The sequence below is a fragment of the Epinephelus lanceolatus genome, chromosome 6 (assembly GCF_041903045.1).
Source record: "Epinephelus lanceolatus isolate andai-2023 chromosome 6, ASM4190304v1, whole genome shotgun sequence".
NCBI lineage: Eukaryota > Metazoa > Chordata > Actinopteri > Perciformes > Serranidae > Epinephelus > Epinephelus lanceolatus.
The window spans coordinates 18,068,414-18,086,690 of NC_135739.1; the positions used below are offsets into that span (position 1 = coordinate 18,068,414).

Genomic DNA, 18,277 nt, shown 5'->3' on the forward strand with positions numbered 1-18,277 from the left:
AACAGGAGGAATCCAAACCCCCTCTCCTCTGGGGAAAAAGAGAAACTCCTCTGGTATTTGCCTTTGTGGGTGATGCGTGTGTATAAGAGTGTGTATTGACGTTCAAGTGTGTGTGTGTGTGTGTGTGTGTGTCTATATGTGTTTTAGGGACCTTGTGGGTAATCCCCACCAATGACTAACTAATCAATTTACCCATGTACATCTGCATATGCACAGAAATACAAACTTTACGACAAATTAACCACGTTACATAAGGTTATAAAAAGTCATTAGATATAACATGTTTTACAGTAATATTCGACAATATAAGGAATGAGATTATTGTCTTGTTGAGGGTCAGATGAGAAGACCACTTTCATGTTTGTCTGTTAAATATACAAGGCTAGCAGCTGGTTAGCTTAGCAAAGCACAAAGACTGGATACACTGGGAAACAACTAGCCTGGCCCTGTCCGAAAGTAACAAAGTTCACCTATAGCACATCGATAAAGCTAGATTATCAGGTCATGTCTTGTTTGTTTAATCCAGGGGTAGAAGACCTGTGTCTCCAGAGCCACATGTGGCTCTTTAGCCCCTCCCCAGTGGCTCTCTGTGGCTTTGACAAAACAATATATGGAAATGACTGAAGGTTATTATTTTTAACATTTTAATTTTCATTAATCAATGTCCAATGTTCTCAAATTGTAAAAATGTAAAGCAAATATAACAAATAAAAAATCGTTTTAACATTTCAACAACTAAAATTTGCATAATATCTTGTCAGCAAATTTTGCTGAACCTTGATAGCAGTGGCTAGTCTTGAGTCTCGCTGGTTAGCTATGGATGCCAAATCCAAAAAAGTAAAAGTCTTGGAATAATAGAGAATTTAGTGGTACATGGACAGATTTCTTCGCTTCCACTCCCAGCTCTGCAAAGTTCCAAATAATCAAGGATAGCACCCCGCACAGTCGCCACCTGGTAAAACATATTTATGAATGCTCATTGAGACTTATCATGGGCTAATTTAGACTTAATAAGCTATGTTTCCTTCATTATAAGGCTCAAATATGTTTTGTGGCACCATACAGATTTCTTTTTATTATTTTTGGTCAAACATTGCCTCCTCCTGTCCTCCTGTGCTATCAGTGTGCGAGTGCATTTGAACTGAGTAGTAGGTGGCAACTTGTACAGTAGCCTCGGTCACCAGTGTGTGAATGTGTGCATGAATGGGTGAATGTGACTCTGTAGTGTAAAAGTGCTTTGAGTGATTGGACGACTGTTTATTTACTGTATTTTATCCGAAATAGAAAATACAATTTGCGTACTACCAATTTCGGACATACTGAAAAAGTCTCATGTATTGTTTTAGCATACTAAATAACATGTTGGTATGGAATTTCGAACACAGCCTACATCTTATTGCTGGAGGTAGAAACTTTGAGTCTCCACTGGTTGCCTGTCAAGGAGCCAATAAACAGTCCGCCACATAACACCTTGTAAAATGCAACTTGTTGTTTTTTACATTGATATGCATTAAATAAATGAGATAGGATCTGTTCATTAATGAGTTTTAGAGGTGCTGGTAGGTTATTTTATAACCAGTGCACAGAACCAGGCTAGCTCCCCATTTCCAGTCTGGCTGCCTGTACCCTTTTATCGACAGTAACACACAGATATGGTGGTGGTATCTTACTGTCTACCTCTCTGCCGGAAAGCTAATAAGCGTTTTCCCCCATAACTAACGATATAACTAATAAGTATAAGAAGTGATTGTTCTTGCCCGAGGACCTCAGGCTACATGCAGGTTGATAAGGGCACAGTAATTCAGAGATAAAGTGTGTGTCCAGGCCATAAAGTGCTTCAAAGGTAATGAGTGAAGCCTAAAAACCTGTAATAAGCTGGTAGCCAATGTAAAGACATTAAGAGCGGAGTAATATTTTCTCTTTTCTTGTTTTTGTTGGCTGTTGCATTCTGTACAGTTCTATGCCTGTGAATTATTTTCTGATTTGTGCCAGTTAAGGAGACCAACACTGTAATCTAAGCGTGAGGAAATGAAAGCGTGTAGGATAGACTCGGTGTCTCTGAAGCTCAGAAATGAACAGATTTTGTCAGTGCGTCTTAGATGACAAAAACAAGATTGGACGACCTTGCTAATATGCATTTCAAAATTAGGGTTGGAATCAAACAACACACAGGTTTTTGACAGAAAGCTGGTTTTCAGGCTTCACTGTAAGAATAGCTGTGTAACATCATCAGGATCATCAGCCTTGTTTCTTTTTCTCTTTATGTGTTAGGTGCCATTATGTTAGATGATCAGCAGCGAGTTACTGCCCACGCTGTGATATGAAAGGTGGTTTTCCCGAACAGGTGAAGTCGACTCGTATTGTGAAATCTCAATCGGCAGGGGGAAAATGAGTTGAAGTGAACAATCTGAGAATTGAGAGGCTGATCTGAAAATTATATTCAGATCCCCCTGGCTTGCCCTTTTCATTCATCCCAGCACTGTTACATCTCTCTCCCTGTTTCTGTCCCTCTGTCTGCCTCTCTCAATTAAATTCACTTCTTACAATCTAACTCAGCTGAGGTGAATTCAGCCTGGTTCAATGTTCATTCGGCTTTGGCGGATCTTGGTTCGGCTAAGATAATAAAAAGTACCTGCCTTATAAATCAGTAAACACTTCCTCTTTCATAGTGATGAAGCGAGCCGGAGGTAAAAATTAAAAAGAGCCAACCTGTTTTTCTTTTACAGTATCTGAGTCTACCAGTGCAGGCTGGATAGCAGAGATTTTGTTCAGAGGAATACATTACAGAAAACAAATTAGTCAGCAAGATAGAAGAATGCCAGTGCAAATGGCCCTGGCTCTTATTTCCATCCTTATGAGATAACTGTACCCATTAGAAGGTTAAAGCTATTGTGGTGTCCCTGCAAAGACTCTGCCTTGGAAACGGCTGCAATCCGTCTTTAAACTTTGATGCAGCCAGAAAGCTCTCCTCATCCCTTCTCATCCCTTCCCCTCTGACCTCTGTGTGTGTGTGTGTGTGTGTGTGTGTGTGTGTGTGTGTGTGTGTGTGGAGTTACACATGTGCATGAGACAGAGAGGGGGGAGAGGGTAACAGCAACAGAGGGAGCAGACAGAAAGAGATATGAGAGGGTGGGGCCGGGCTGCCTGTCTGCCACCCAGGCCCAGAGAACATAAAGAGAAAAATACGGCCATAAAACCTCTCTATGACTATGAATACTAATACTGACTCTGTGAGCCAAACCAACCGAGTCTGTCCTCTCCCTGTTCCCCTCTGTCTCACTCAGAGAAATGATGTGGCTTAAAAATAAAGCAAAAATAGTGTGCTGCACAGGCAGAATTGTAAAGCTTCGTATTTACACTGTGTTGTACACAACACAGCAGTAGTACAGATTGAGAGGGAAGGTTAGTTAGGAACAGTGGTGAGTAGTGGTGGAAGGAAATATCTGTACACGTTATTATGCTTTGTGATACTGTATGAATTCTAAAAAACACTGATTTCTTTTGCAATTAAGAGTTTACATGCTAAGATTCATGGCGATAATTAGGGTCCGGGCAGCTAAGCTGCCAGGACACTATTGTAATTCTAGGTATTCTTCTTCTTTCTTCTTCCGAGGAAATCATACTTCCCATGGGTGAAAACTCACCAAACTTTGCACAAAGGTCCAGTCTCATGCCAGATATCCTCAGCTGTAAACTCAAGCCAATAGTCCTGATGGTGGCGCTACAGCAAGCGTCTAAAGTTCAAAACTTTGAAAATTCATAACAAATCAACCATACGTGCTACAACTTCACAACTTTCAAACTGTAGCCCCAATACTGAAGAAACTTTTGTACATTTAAACCTATTAAAAGTTCATCACTCTGTTTTTTCAAAAACTGTAAAACTTCTTAAACCTATCTCCTCCCACAATTTTTGCTCAACTGACACCAAACTTGCTACAGAGCATCTTCAGACTGTCCTACAAAAACTATGTTTCTCAGATTTTTGATTGATCAAAAATTGAGCCTACAGTGCATCAAAATGTTTGACTGTAAACGGTACTGTAAACATATACATGCAAATTCGTGCTAAATAAATTTTCAATGTTCATGAAAAAATGATAAAATTCTAGAGTCATGTTAGATGATGTGTGGCAAATTTCAGAATTTTATCTCAAAAACTGAATTTTTGACAGCATTTTGAATTTTGCTCTAATGTGAACAATTGGAGTCAATGTAAAAATGGCAACTTTAAACATCAGTTTTTCACTTATGGAGCAAATCAATCATTATTACAAACAAATTACCAACATCTCCATGCCGTCTAGATGCAATATGTGTATTTTCAGATTTTTGTCTTAATAACTGAATTTTTTACAGTGGTTTCAAATCTGCCTTTCCATGCACGGATGGCTGCTTTCCTACACAACAGTGAATGGCTTACTCAATTTGTGAAGCCACTGTTGAGTTGCTACTTGCCAGTTAGCTCAGAGCGGTAGATGACCGTCTTAGGTTCCAGAGGTTGCTCTGAATTGCCTAAAAATGCCCGGACCCGACCCATCGCTGCGCAGCAGTTATAATTACTATTATATTTCCAGATACTGGTGGTGTAATCTATCTTCAGCCATTCGACTCTTCCACTCCAACATAACAACATGTCGCTATTGTGTTACAGGGACTATGAGGATAATTACAAACACAAATCCTGTTAAAATTGCATAAAAAGGTCAACTTCTTTCACTCCAACTTTATGCATATGGTGATGGATTCATTATACGGCAACAGTTTTCCTAAAATGACATTAAAAAAGTGCAATATATTGTCTTGCTTGCAGTATTGCAAAATGATATAATATATTGAATGACAATCCCTATATCAGGATACATATTGTATCACCAGTAGTAGTGGGTGATATGGCCCTCAAATAATATCACAATATTTCATATATTTGCCATAACAATATTCTTGACGATATGAAAAAAAAAAAAAAAGTGATATAGTGTTATAGTTTCCTTCACATATTCAGTGAAAACGAAACAAAAATGATCTCTCATTTCTTTAGTTTGTGAACAACAACAGTAACTCACAGTAAGATTCAGATTCTGTATACAATATTAACAATTCAACGAAATAAAATCCACCACAAATTACACATTTAAACAGCTCCCAAATACAAAAAAATGTACCCTGGGATCTATATATATAAATCAACAGGTGATTTCCTTCTTTTAGCAAAATCCTAAATGATTGAGTTGTTTATTTTCCCACCTGGACCTTTATGCTCTGCCATCTCTCATCTAATCATCACCCGTTTGTAACCTATTATGATACCACAACTATCGCACATTCACATACTTTTCTCGTCAAGCCGCGAGCTGCACTTAGGTTTACATTACCAAAGGTTTATGACAAAATTGCTTGGCAACACTGACTCCTGTGTGCACATGGCAAGAGAGGAGAGGGAGAGACACTGTGCTGCTGCCAGATGAGCCGCTGACTGACTTCCCTCTGAGCGGTAAGTAACTAAAAGAGTCTGAGAAGTCCGGTGCTGTTCATAAAACATTCAGGACGCCAGAGTTTACTCCACACTACTGAAGATGTTTGTCTTTTTGGAACCACTGTGGTGTCTGTAATAATTTTGCTTTCAGACATGGTTTTTGTTGCCGTGGGTAACAGTATGACATCAATAATTCACCAAGTCGAAACATTGTGAGTATCACAATATGTATTTGTCATATCATATTAAAAACTACACCGGTATTATTGTGAACAATATAACATGGCACACCCCTAATCACCAGATTCTTACCAATACAAAGCTCTAATGTTGAGCAATTTTATATTTTACTATGCTGTGATGTTTTAATGCTGACTTTTCATTATTTTGGCTGCCTGGTCACAACAGATTATACAGCCATAAGAATTTACAACAGAAGTGCAAAATATATCTACAGGAAAGTATATGGTTGGATTTACAGTTACTGTATATTGTAATGTGTTGGTACAACAAGGTGCTTTATTGTATGTTTAGATAAGTATTTGGAATAACTTTAGAGTGACTTTATATACATATATATACACACAGTTACAGTGTGCGCAAGTATTTAATAAATAATTCAGTAAAATACTGGAAAATAGTAATAACAATCAGTGCAAATTAATAGCTATTTAAATTATATCAAACCCCACGTTATATATGTAAAGTCAGCAATGGCAGTGGCCATTTAATGTATTTACATTCAGCAATTACCCCTCTGTTTTCACTGGCAGTGGCAGAGTCCGCCATTCCCAAGTGGGATTTAAATTACTGACATAAGCACAAGGGACTGACAGGACACGATGCATTAATGTTTTTCAGCACTACTGTTTGTAATTTTATCTATGTGATTAAGGCTTCTCTGTAACTGCTGACGCAAATCCAACATTTCCCACTGCTGCTGCTTCACAATAAAAGCCATCCACTGGCAAACCACTGAATGGCTTTTATTGTGAAGCAGCTCTGTTTATTTCAACACAGAGGTTTGTGCTTAGTGTTGATGCATCTACCACTTTTGCCAAGTCAGGGGATCAGTTTCCATTTTTGTTAGAGGGTAATGGAACAAGACGGAAAAAACACAGTGAGCTGCTGGATGAAAAGCTGCAGTTGAACGTCTCACACCGGGGTTTGTCAGAACCAGCACTCCTCCAACTTGACATTATGCTAAACAACTCTTTTTACGCTGCCATGCTACTCACACCGTGCATGCATCATGTGATCAGATCGCGGCTGCTCAGTGTGATGAAAAAGGCCAATTATTGACTTTCCTCTATATAAAACAACATACTGGGATGAATCGTCTCAGTGCTCGTAACTGAGATCTTAAGGATTATAACTTGAAAGAAAAGACGAAAAGTGCATCATGTATCCATCCTTTTTTTCCATATTGAATTTGCAGTGAATATTTTGAAATACACAGGGGCGACCTCGGGCTCACCTGGTAGAATGTGCTTGCAGTGGCCTTTAATTCTTACCCATGGCCCTCAGCTGCATGTCATCCCTCCATTTTTCCTGTCACTCTTAAGCTTTACTATGATAAAAAGGCAAAAAGCCTTAAAAATAATCCTTAACAAAAAGAAATACGACCAACATTAGAATCTGAAAATACTTAATTTCATGATGTTGTTGTTATTGCAGGTCACCAGACCTTTTATTTATAGAGGTATTTCTCATTTGTTTTTAACCATACCATCAACAGTTCCTTGCCATGCTTTCTAAAATTTCTGTATTTCATGGTCAGGTGCGCTGTACAAATACCTGTACTTTCATGGCGCCCCCCTTGCAGCAAGCTTTTCTCTGACAAATGTTGGAGGACAGAAGAAAAAGTCGTAATCTATCAAGCATTTCTAATGAGTTTTTCTCCTACAATTATTTGATAAGAGCAGACAAGACTGGAGGCAGCGTGTATGATACACTGGCTCCTACTGCCGAGGTGAGAGCTCTGCTGATTACACACAGAGCCATTTACACACTCACACAAACATGCGCACACGCACACACACCCAGAGGCTTACAGTCCGTCATCTCAGAGTGCAACAATCCTAATAATAACATGAGAGGCTGAAGTTATGACCGGCAGGCACACCTAAGTTACCAATCTGGGTTCTGCTTATTCTGAACACACACACACACACACACACACACACACACACTACAACTCACAACCCTTCCACCCCTTATCTTCACCACCATTCGACTTCTCTGCTCCAGCCATAACCACCACCACCCGACACACTTCCTTCTCCACCTACTCACAGCACATCCTCCCAACTCACCACACTGAGTCCCAGCTGCTCCCTCTGCAGGTAGGGCAGGTTCCTGCGCTCCAGGCTGGCCAGATAGTGCTGCAGTCTGGAGTAGGTGTAGGGGTAGCAGTAGGCAAACTGGTATACATCATCCTCCCGGTCAAAACAGAAGGCAAAGGACATGACATAGTTGCGCCGGTGGTCAGGACAACGGTAGTAGTATACGTTTTTGGCAGGGAGCCTCTGCCTGCAAAAGCAAAACACAAACACATATGGAGGAATTAGGGAGGTCATTCAAAGGACAGGTCTTTTAACTTAAGGACGGGAGGTCACGAAGGGTTAAGACTGCATCAGGTGAAGATACAAGGAACAATGAGAGCACAGCACTTTTGCAAGAGAAGGGAAAAAAAGTGCAGAAAGTGTAAAGATAGACAAGGAAACCGACTCATGAGTTACACATAGAGAGTTGAGAAATCATAACAGGGAAGTTGCATCAACTTGTCAGTTTGTCGCCTTCCAGAGATGTTGAGTTCGGCTGGCAAAGGAGTACAAGAAGTGAGGGAAGAAGTGGGGAAGTGAGGAGATATCGCCTGATAATCGCACTGCTGGGGAAGTCTGAGAGGTTCTGAACTTATGAGGTGTGAATGTTAAAACAAACTCATACAATAATTCTTTGATGAATAATCAAAAAACCAAGTTTAACTTCTATTGAAAAAATGGGCAATTTCAAGCAAACAACAATTAATCATTCATTAATCAGCATTTGGTGATTCATCACTTGTCATATAAACACCACAATCGCCATTTATTATTTAATGCACAGCCAGGATGAACAAACATAACAAAATGTAAATGAAAACTAATGTGAACAGCAAAACAATGAAATTAAATGACAAAGAATGATAAATTGGCATCTAACTTCAAGAGCAAATTGATTAAATTAATATGATTTGTTTAGCATTTTATTAGACTTTTATTGGGCAGATATAACTTTTGTTTGTCTCCCTTGGATACTTAAAGACCACAACAAGTGTAAGTGAGCAACAAAAGACTTGTGGTGAATGATGAAGCAGCAGGAAAAGCCGGTTATCAACTTTGTAGGTTTTCCATACACTGATCTCACCTTCTGAAGGGCAACTGGTGGGTTTGGCTTTACAGTTTGCGTCCATGAATGTCAGCTGTTTCCAGCTTTGCTCTTAGAAATTCCCACATGAACACAAGAAATTTTTATTATGACTACTTTGGCACTATTGTACTGTGCCTGCTGTTTCTCAGGTGTAATTCAAATTGCAGTCTGAGTGAAAAGCAGAAAATGATCTTCCTTTTTTGCTTGAGTGTGTGAGCAATTTGGACAACTACATCAAGAGAGGAGTGGTTAAGCATCTAATCTGTGTAAGCCATGTTTCTTGTGGTGTTGAGTGTCGTACAGTGTGCTGTGTGTTTGGTGCTCTCTTCTCTGGTGTGTGCTGTGGTTATGCACTTTGCTGAGTTGCGTGTTGCATGTTGCACGCTGGGCCCAGGGCGAAATAAAGCTGACTGATCCATGCACCTCACGGGCGATCAATGGGGTGCGGGACAGTACTGCTGCAGTCTAAGGAACTTCTCCGCTTACTCGACATGTTTTCTTTTCACACTCTTCGCCCGTCTATCTTTGTCTCCCTCTCTCCCCTCATTTAGCCCTCACCGCTGAGACGTGGTCGGAGGGATGTTGTGTGCATGCAGGCAACTAGATTTGCCTCTCTTCCTCCATCTTTCCATTTTTTTCCGTCTTTCCCCAAATCTCTCTCGTCTTGCCCTGTCACTCACTGACTCCGCCTTGACAGTTTACGTAGAAAAGACCAAGCATGAGGAACAACGGTGCTGCTGCCACAGGAGCTCTGGCAGTCGCTCTGAGAGAGAAGGATAAAAGGAGGAAGAAGATGAGGACATTGAGTGACTGGTGGGTTTGGGGTGTTGGGAGCAGGGAGAAAGGTGGAATAAGGAGATAAGGAGAAGATGAGAGAGCAGGGCGATGGCAGATCTGGGCCTGATACCGAGATATACGGGAATTGGTGGCGGCTAGCAGCATAGCGGCTGTGTGATGGCGGGGCTGGCTAGTGAGCTAGCGTCTCTGGCAACAGATCAGATGAAGATGCTATCAGGGGCTGTGATAGGAACAGGACCTGATAATCAACAAACAGGACAGACTGCTCTGCGCTAACTCTGACGGAGTGAACTTCTCTCTCTGACTCACCTCTGGAGAGGGAGGACAGGAAGGAGACACATAAGAGTTTTATGTGTTTGCTCAGACACCTAATACATCAGCTTTGGCGACAGACCTGCATAGAAATGCATAGTGAACACACTTGCATGCATTTTCAAACACTTGAAGATGTCCCTGCAGGTACCTAGTAAAACAAAAAGCTAAATCACTCGGCCTCTCTCAGACAGAGGGGGAGAAGGGAGAGAACGGCAGGGCTGATTATTCCTTCAGAGGAGGAGAGAGGAGAATGTATCTGCATGTGGCTATCTCAGCAGAATACTAATGCAGCCAGTGGCTAGCTATACCACACCCAGCCTTCCCACTGGAGCCAGATTACCAGCCTTGTCTTACAGCCTGTAAAGCTGGACAAAGAAAGAGAAGAAAAAAACAACAAAATGTTTAATCTTGGGGGGAAAATGAGAGCAAATTTTGGAACATGAATATTAGTCATAAGACCACACAGGTTTGAAGTTGAGTGAATAAAACTGACCGGCAAGGACAAAATAAACCTTCAAATGACACACTCATGTACACACACTGGTGCCAGCCCTCCAAGGTGCAGGTTAATTAAAATAAGATGACACCTCACCTCTTTACATATTTCCCTGTTTGGCTCTGCCCATTCAGGCAATCCCACTTCACTCCGTTTCTCCGTCTCTTTCTCTCTATTGGGCAGTGTGTGACCTTGCCGGGGACTGGAAAAGTCCCAGCTATTGATTTTAATTACTGCTGCTTGTCTCGTCACAGCATTATAGTTATAGGCCGGAGAAAATAGCTCTGTGACTTCTCATGGAAAGAGACTACCTGGAAGGCCTGAACTTACAGGCTGTATCTGCTTTGGGTAGCACACAAATAAGAAAAACGCACAAAATCTTCAGCACATGCACATTAAACGCACACAGTCCCTTTGGTTTTTATCTAAGCGGTGGCTGCTCCTGCTCGGCAGCTGGCAATTTGTTTTATCTAAATGGTACCTCCCTGTGCCTCTCCCCTGCCCATCTCTTGACGTGGTACAGTGCTGTTGCTCCCAAACAGAATTATCACTGCGTGGGATGAGGGGGGGAAAAATGGAGAAGCTTCCCCCAAGATGATAACGCACTCACACATGGTTTTACAATTCAGTGACTACAGAGACACAGAAACACACACACAAACAGGAATATGCAAAGGAGTCGCACGCTGAAAACGAAGCAGCAAACTCAGACCGTGTGTGAGCCACATCAAGGTCATTCCTTTGACAGCGAGCTGTGGGACAAGTTAACTGCCAGAGCGTCTCATCACAGCCTTACAGAATAAAGAGAAGGACGCAGAGCAAAGAGAAAAAGAGGGACTGAAACACTAGACAAAGCCAGAGAATGGCTGACAAATAGAGAAAGAGACAAGTAAAGAGACAAAGTCGGAGAGAAAGGGATGGAAAAAAAGCAAATGAAAGGGGAGAGGGTTTCATAGAGCTAGCAGGCAGCCTTTAGCGAGGTGTCACTTTGCTTTTCTACTTCTGAACCATTGGTAGCTACAAACTCCCGCTCTGATTTTGATGGCACCGGTGTCTCTCTGAAGTTTTGAGATGAAGGCTTAGAAATTGGTAGCTTTCATACGGGCGACATCTTGTCTATATTTTCAAATCAATCAAGCGTAGAGGACACGCCAATCACTGCTGCTCTGAGCACTCTCACAGACAAAGGCAAAAACATACAGGACAAAAACCGACCAGGCCTGGACGCGCACACACATGCACACACACACGCTCCTCTACTCGCTTTTATTTTCTATCTCACTGTTGTCTCTTTCAGCTTGTCAAACGTTCATCCTGTCAACTGTTAGGAAGGTTAAATGTCTTCCAACGTGCCCGTACAGCTGTCAAGCTCCGCGAATCCCCACCAGCTCATTTAAGGCAAATAGTTAGTCCGTTTGGCAAACATTTCACATTGAATGACATATTTCTTTACTCCCTCCGTGTTACTACGCCAATAATTGAAGAGGCAATATTTCTTGGCACTCACTAAAATGACGCCAGATGTTAGATAGGCTCATTGTTTTTAAAACACGGCCCCCGTGTTCTTGTTTTGCATACTAAGTCAAGCAGAAAACAGCCTCCGAATCATCTGAGGAGTGTCAAACGTGTGGCTATGTATATTCATGTGTGAGGAAGTGTGCATGTGTGTGTAAACATGACAGGATATATATTCTTGAGGCATCCATCTATCTTTTTTTTTGGATGCAAATCAAGTTGCAACAAAGCTTTCTGGAAACACTGTTACTAGGCAACCTGTGCTTTCTTTGTAATTTGTTGGGCCTGCTGTATATTGTATGGGGTGGTAAAGTATATTTATTAGACTGGGGCTTTACGAGAATGTGTTCTTTGATTGGGATTAACTTAACACGACCGGTGAAGGGGGAGCAGAGAATGTGCAGGAAGAAGTCATGGATTCGGATTTTACCTCTCAAGTGTGGCGGTGCTGAGGAGCGACTTAGTGTAACATTCATTTTTACTGTTTTCAAGGTTAATTCTAACTTTCTGAGGCAGTGTGTCAGCATACAGTTTGTAAAGTTTGAGAGAACGCACATTATGACCAGGACCCAGTTGTTCGGAAGTAAACTGATTGGATCTGATTGTTTAGTCTAAATTCATTAGCATTTTGCCAACACACAGTTTTCTAGATGAAGCGCGCGCATTTAGTTTACATTGTTTTCTCATTTTGATATTTGCTTTTGTAAGCTAATTCCTTTCTCTTTGTCTTTGAGTTACCTGAAATCACTTCCTGGTTGGAGATGGGGAAAAGATGGGGCTGAGGGCGGTGCCTGGCTTTATGCCGAAGGCTATCCCATGACGCAAATTAAGAGCTGTGACATCATGGGGGTGTCAGGCGGTTTCTTTGTGTTAGTCTTAGATATTGTTAATGCAAGTTTTCTCTTTTGTGTTTAATTTGGTCTGATCAGCCGATAAATATGTTGCCCCATTGCTTCATTCTGTTCTGTCAGGTCTGTTTATTGAGTTAATGCCTAGTTTTGTTAGCTTTATTTTTTCAGGAGTAATGTTTTGTTGACCTCTTTTAAGGGCCCAGCTAGAACGTTTGTGCTTTGACTGCTTGGCCCACAACACAAAGATAAAGTAGTTAAAGCTGACATTAGACTACCCATTAGCCTTTCAGTACAGTAAATTTAAAATATATATATTTTGTCCCCATAAAGTAATCCCCCAAGTAGCTGGATTGGTGATCCAATCCAATGTGGCTTTGAAATACTGGTACAAATATAAAATGGATTAGCTGATCCTGGATAGTAAGACATGGGATTTCCAAATCTGGATCACTCTGATCTCATTTAAATGTTTTGAACAACTGGGCCCATGGCTGGTGATGTGTTCTAGCCAGGATTAATGCTACCTGTAGGTTCTTCTGGCTAGCAGCAGTGAGGTTTTGCAGGAAGCAATAACATTCCTGAATTATGGACTTTCCTGTAACAAGACAGCTGAGAGTGGAACACCTGTGGAGACAACAGGCCGTTAGCAGCCTCCTCAGGTCAGAAACAACCCTCTGATGAGGCTGGAACACAACAGAAAAAGACTCCCTCACCTGATAGCCATATCAAAGCACCCAGGAGGTGTACTCTCATCAGGTGGCCTCTTACTCCGCTTCCTGTTAGAGGCATTGTAAAAAGCTGTTATATCTTAACACCGTGTTTGCTTTGATATTTACATAGATATACTGATTACTGGTCAATTCACTTGGATAATTTCTTTGTCGCCCTGTAATCCCAGATTTGACATCTTTTAAACCTCAATGAAACTCAAGGTGAGATAGCCCGGTCAGTATCAGATCACACACACAGCGTTTCACCTGAGCTTAGATTATGCAGCTGACATAAAAATGTAAAGTTATTTCCATAAAATTCTGAAAGCTGTCATAAATCTTGGAGTTTCATCTAAATAAAATGCATTTGCTGTTTATAGGAGTAACCCAGTTTGTTCTGCTGATGTGTTTAATACAGAGGGAGTGGCTGGTTGTCTGTCTGTCCTTCTGTGTAAAAATTCATCACTTCCAGTTATTCATCTCTTTGTCACGTCACCCTCCCCCCATATCGTCCTCTAATTTGCTGTCTCCCTCCTGTTACGGTCATTTGTCAGGTACACCGAAAATGTTCCTGGGTCAGTGTGACCCTGTGCATGTTTAATCACCCAAAACTTGTCAGAAACCAAAAGATCCTAACAAACAATGTTTGTACTTCATTACTAACACCATTACCATCAATTCAATCAATATTTAATACAATGGTGTTTTTCACCTCTCACAGATCATGGTTACATTTGGATAATTCACTCATTATTCATAAAAAAATACATGTTCAAACTATTTTTTTATGTACATTATAAAAACCTCAATATAACAAACATAACATTTCATTTTATATATATATATATATATATATATATATATATATATTTACATATTTAAACTTTTTTTCATGAGGTATGACTGATGAATAGAGATGAAACACCTCTGCTGTTCAGGGTCAAAATGACCTGTTCTCTTACAATCAAGCCAAATGAGTCATTTTCTGTATTGAATTGGGTTTGACCAGCTCAAAAGACTAAATGTCTTTGACATGAGTCACTGCCATCCTGGTGGGCCCAGGCAGCTCTTTATTATGTTTCCTGCAGACAGCAGCCTAATGTACACTCACCGGCCACTTTATTAGGCACACCTGTTCAACTGCTTAGCAAGGCAAGCCAATCACGTGGCAGCAACTCAAAGCATTTAGGCATGTAGACATGGTCGAGACGACCTGCTGAAGTTCAAACTGAGCATCAGATTGGAGAGGAAAGGTGATTTGAGTGACTTTGAATGTGGCATGGTTGTTGGTATGAGTATTTCAGAATGATCTACTGGGATTTTCACACACAACCATCTCTAGGGTTTACAGAGGATGGTCCGACAAAGAGAAAATATCCAGTGAGCGGCAGTTCTGGGTGAAAATGCCTTGTTGATGTCAGAGGTCAGAGGAGAATGGTCAGACTGGTTCAAGATGATAGAAAGGCAACAGTAACTCAAATAACCACTGGTTACAACCAAGGTCTGCAGAAGACCATCTCTGAGCCAACAACACATTGAATCTTGAAGCAGATGGGCTACAGCAGCAGAAGACCACACCAGGTGCCACTCCTGTCAGCTAACAACAGGAAACTGAGGCTACAGTTCACACAGGCTCACCAAAACTGGACAATAGAAGATTGGAAAAACGTTGCCTGGTCTGATGAGTCTGGATTTCTGCTGCCACATTCAGATGGTAGGGTCAGAATTTGGTGTAAACAACATAAAGCATGGATCCATCCTGCCTTGTATCAACGGTTCAGGCTGCTGGTGGTGGTGTAATGGTGTGGGGGATATTTTCTTGGCACACTTTGAGCCCCTTAGTACCAACTGAGCATGGTTTAAACACCACAGCCTACCTGAGTATTGTTGCTGACTGTGTCCATCCCTTTATGACCACAGTGTACCCATCTTCTGATGGCTACTTCCAGCAGGATAACGCACCATGTCACAAAGCTCAAATCATCTCAAACGGGTTTCTTGAACATGACAATGAGTTCACTGTACTCCAATGGCCTCCACAGTCACCAGATCTCAGTCCAATAGAGCACCTTTGGGATGTGGTGGAACAGGAGATTCACATCATGGATGTGCAGCCGACAAATCTGCAGCAACTGTGTGATGCTATCATGTCAATATGGACCAGAATCTCTGAGGGATGTTTCCAGCACCTTGTTGAATCTATGCCACCAAGAATTAAGACAGTTCTGAAGGTGAAAGGGGTCCAACCTGGTACTAGAGAGGTGTACCTAATGAAGTGGCCGGTAAATGTATACTGGAGGACCACTGTATTTCACCATTGTTTGACGGGGATGTCAAAAATGGAATGATGGAGGAATAGGAACAGCAATTTCTTCATATCAACACAAATACATAATATGTACCACTGTCATATAAAATGTTGATGACACTAATTAACATTTTATATGACAGTGGTACATATAAAATGTTGATTACACTAATTAAGGCTGGCAGAAGTTTTATACTTAAAGAAATATTTAATAAATATTTTTCCTAGATTTTCAAACTGCAAACGTCAAATTGACCCACAACACAACAGGAGGGCCATTTGAAAAAAAAAACACCTTCTCCCTCCGTGATTTCATTTTAATTTTTTACCTTTCTGATATTTAAAAAAAATACATATATTTCATTGTCACAGGAATACTCTCAAGACTCTTTGACTCTGACCCAATACCCTCACTACTCTTTGTCACGTTGTTGATCTAAATTCACACAAATAGAAACCACATTCTTATCATGTAAATGTCTTCATCATAAACATGACTGTGTGCTCCAGCAATCACCTCCATCTCAAACTCCTAATCTGTCCCTCTCTAAATCTGCAAAGATGTACAGCGCTTATACATCCACATGGGACACTTTTATCACCCCTGAGGGAGGCACACACACAGATGAAAACACAGGAGGATTTACAGTAGCTCCTCTAACTCATGTACCCTGAGATAGAGGCAATGAGGAAGAAATAAGATGTTTTTGCATTTCATTCTTTCTGTCCTTGTTCGATTTTCCTCAGCATTAAGTCTCCAGTGCAGTTTTTAATTTGTCATCTTAAGACTTCTGCTTGATCATTTCCTGAGTATCTGATTTGAGAAGCTCCTCGGGGTGTTTTAAGCACAACTGCACAATATGTTTCAATAATTTGACATTTCAAATATATGGAGACAAACTGAACTTAGAATAAAATCTTAAGGTTGTTTTTGATGTTCTTCTGATCAAGGGAAACACATAACTGAGCAGTGTGACAGTGCCTGGATGGACCAGCAGAGGGCCACACCTTTTAGTTAGAGGTGACCTGTTGAAAGGTAAAAGTGGAGAACTCAGAGACAGAGAGATGTACATTGCTTAATCAACACTAAAGTGCACAGTAACTACTCTGCTCTGTGAAATGTGTCTCCTTTCCAGTGAGTAATCTACACGAAATATGACTCCTGAGAGGAAAACCACCTGCTGAATAATGCAGCTTGGTTGGGAGAAAAACAGTTAAACCACCACATTTATCTGATGATTAAATGCTACATTACATCAATAATGTCATAAATAATTGAAAAAAAGTCTCAGTGGACACACTGTTTAAAAAGAGAGAGCAATACCTTTACAAAAACACTGTAACGGACTGTAAGTTTTTCCGAGTCACTCAATCCTCAACTGCAGTAAAAAAGTAAAACATGCCCCGTATATATCCCAGAGGGGTCTCGGCTAGATTGAGCATGCTGGGCCTGCTAGTAGCTTGCTCCCCTGCGTCTTGTGGGGCAGCAGGGCAATTAGTAGAAAGCAGATGATCACGGTGGCCTCGCCACTGTGGCGCCACCGGTCCCCTATGGGGCAACAGGGCAGGTGCACATTCGTCTGGAATAATGGGGGGTACAGAGGAAATACACACAAGCAGCCATAGAAAAAAAAAAAAAAAAAAATCAAACACACACACACTCATCTAATAAAATGATGATGTCAGCGTTAAGCCCCTGGTGAGTGTGTAAGCTGGTGGGAGTGGAAGGAGAGGAGTGGGTTGTAGTGCGTGTGTGTGTGTGTGTGCGTGTGTGTGTGTGTGTGTGTGTGAGAGAGGAGAGGTAAGAGACCGTCCGTCTATAATTGTGTGATGCAGCATTTCCCAGAGTGCAACATTATACTCCCATCACATTATCTGTGTGTGTGTGTGTGTGCGTGCGTGCGTGCGTGTTTCTATGAGTGTGGACCGAATAGACAGACTGGCGCCAGACTAAGTCATAATAATAATGTTCCAAGAGAGCAGACACATGCACAGACAAAGACAAAAGAGATACACACACACACACACACACAGTCTCACCACTATCAAGGTATATGGTGTGCATATGTTGGCACAGTGGGGTGGTGATCACATGATCATACAGTAGATGTAACCCTCTTTGTAAGAGTCCAGTCCATTAGTCCATTAGTGATGTTCTCTATACCATAACACAGGAAATGAGCAGGCCTCACCCAGCCCTCTGACTTCTTTCTTTCATTTTCTTTTTCTCTCTTTAACTTTTTACTTTCTCTTTCTTTATTTTCTATTTTCTTTCATTTTCTTTGTATTTCATTTTATTTTTATTGCTTCACTTTTTCTTTCTCTTTGTTTCTATTTTCTTTCACTTTTTTCTTTATTTTACTTTTTCTTTCCATCTCTTTCTTTCATTTTCTTTGC

The 18,277-nt window shown here is 41.0% G+C and overlaps 1 protein-coding gene across 2 annotated transcripts in view; it reads right to left on the reverse strand.

The window, feature by feature from the left end:
• agbl4 (AGBL carboxypeptidase 4) overlaps window positions 1–18,277 on the reverse strand; it is a 394,549-nt gene that overhangs the window by 178,321 nt on the left and 197,951 nt on the right. For both annotated transcript variants that reach the window (XM_033621660.2, XM_033621661.2), the window contains one exon: window positions 7,792–8,008. In XM_033621660.2, coding sequence (XP_033477551.1) covers window positions 7,792–8,008 — 217 coding nt within the window. The remainder of the gene's footprint in view (window positions 1–7,791; window positions 8,009–18,277) is intronic.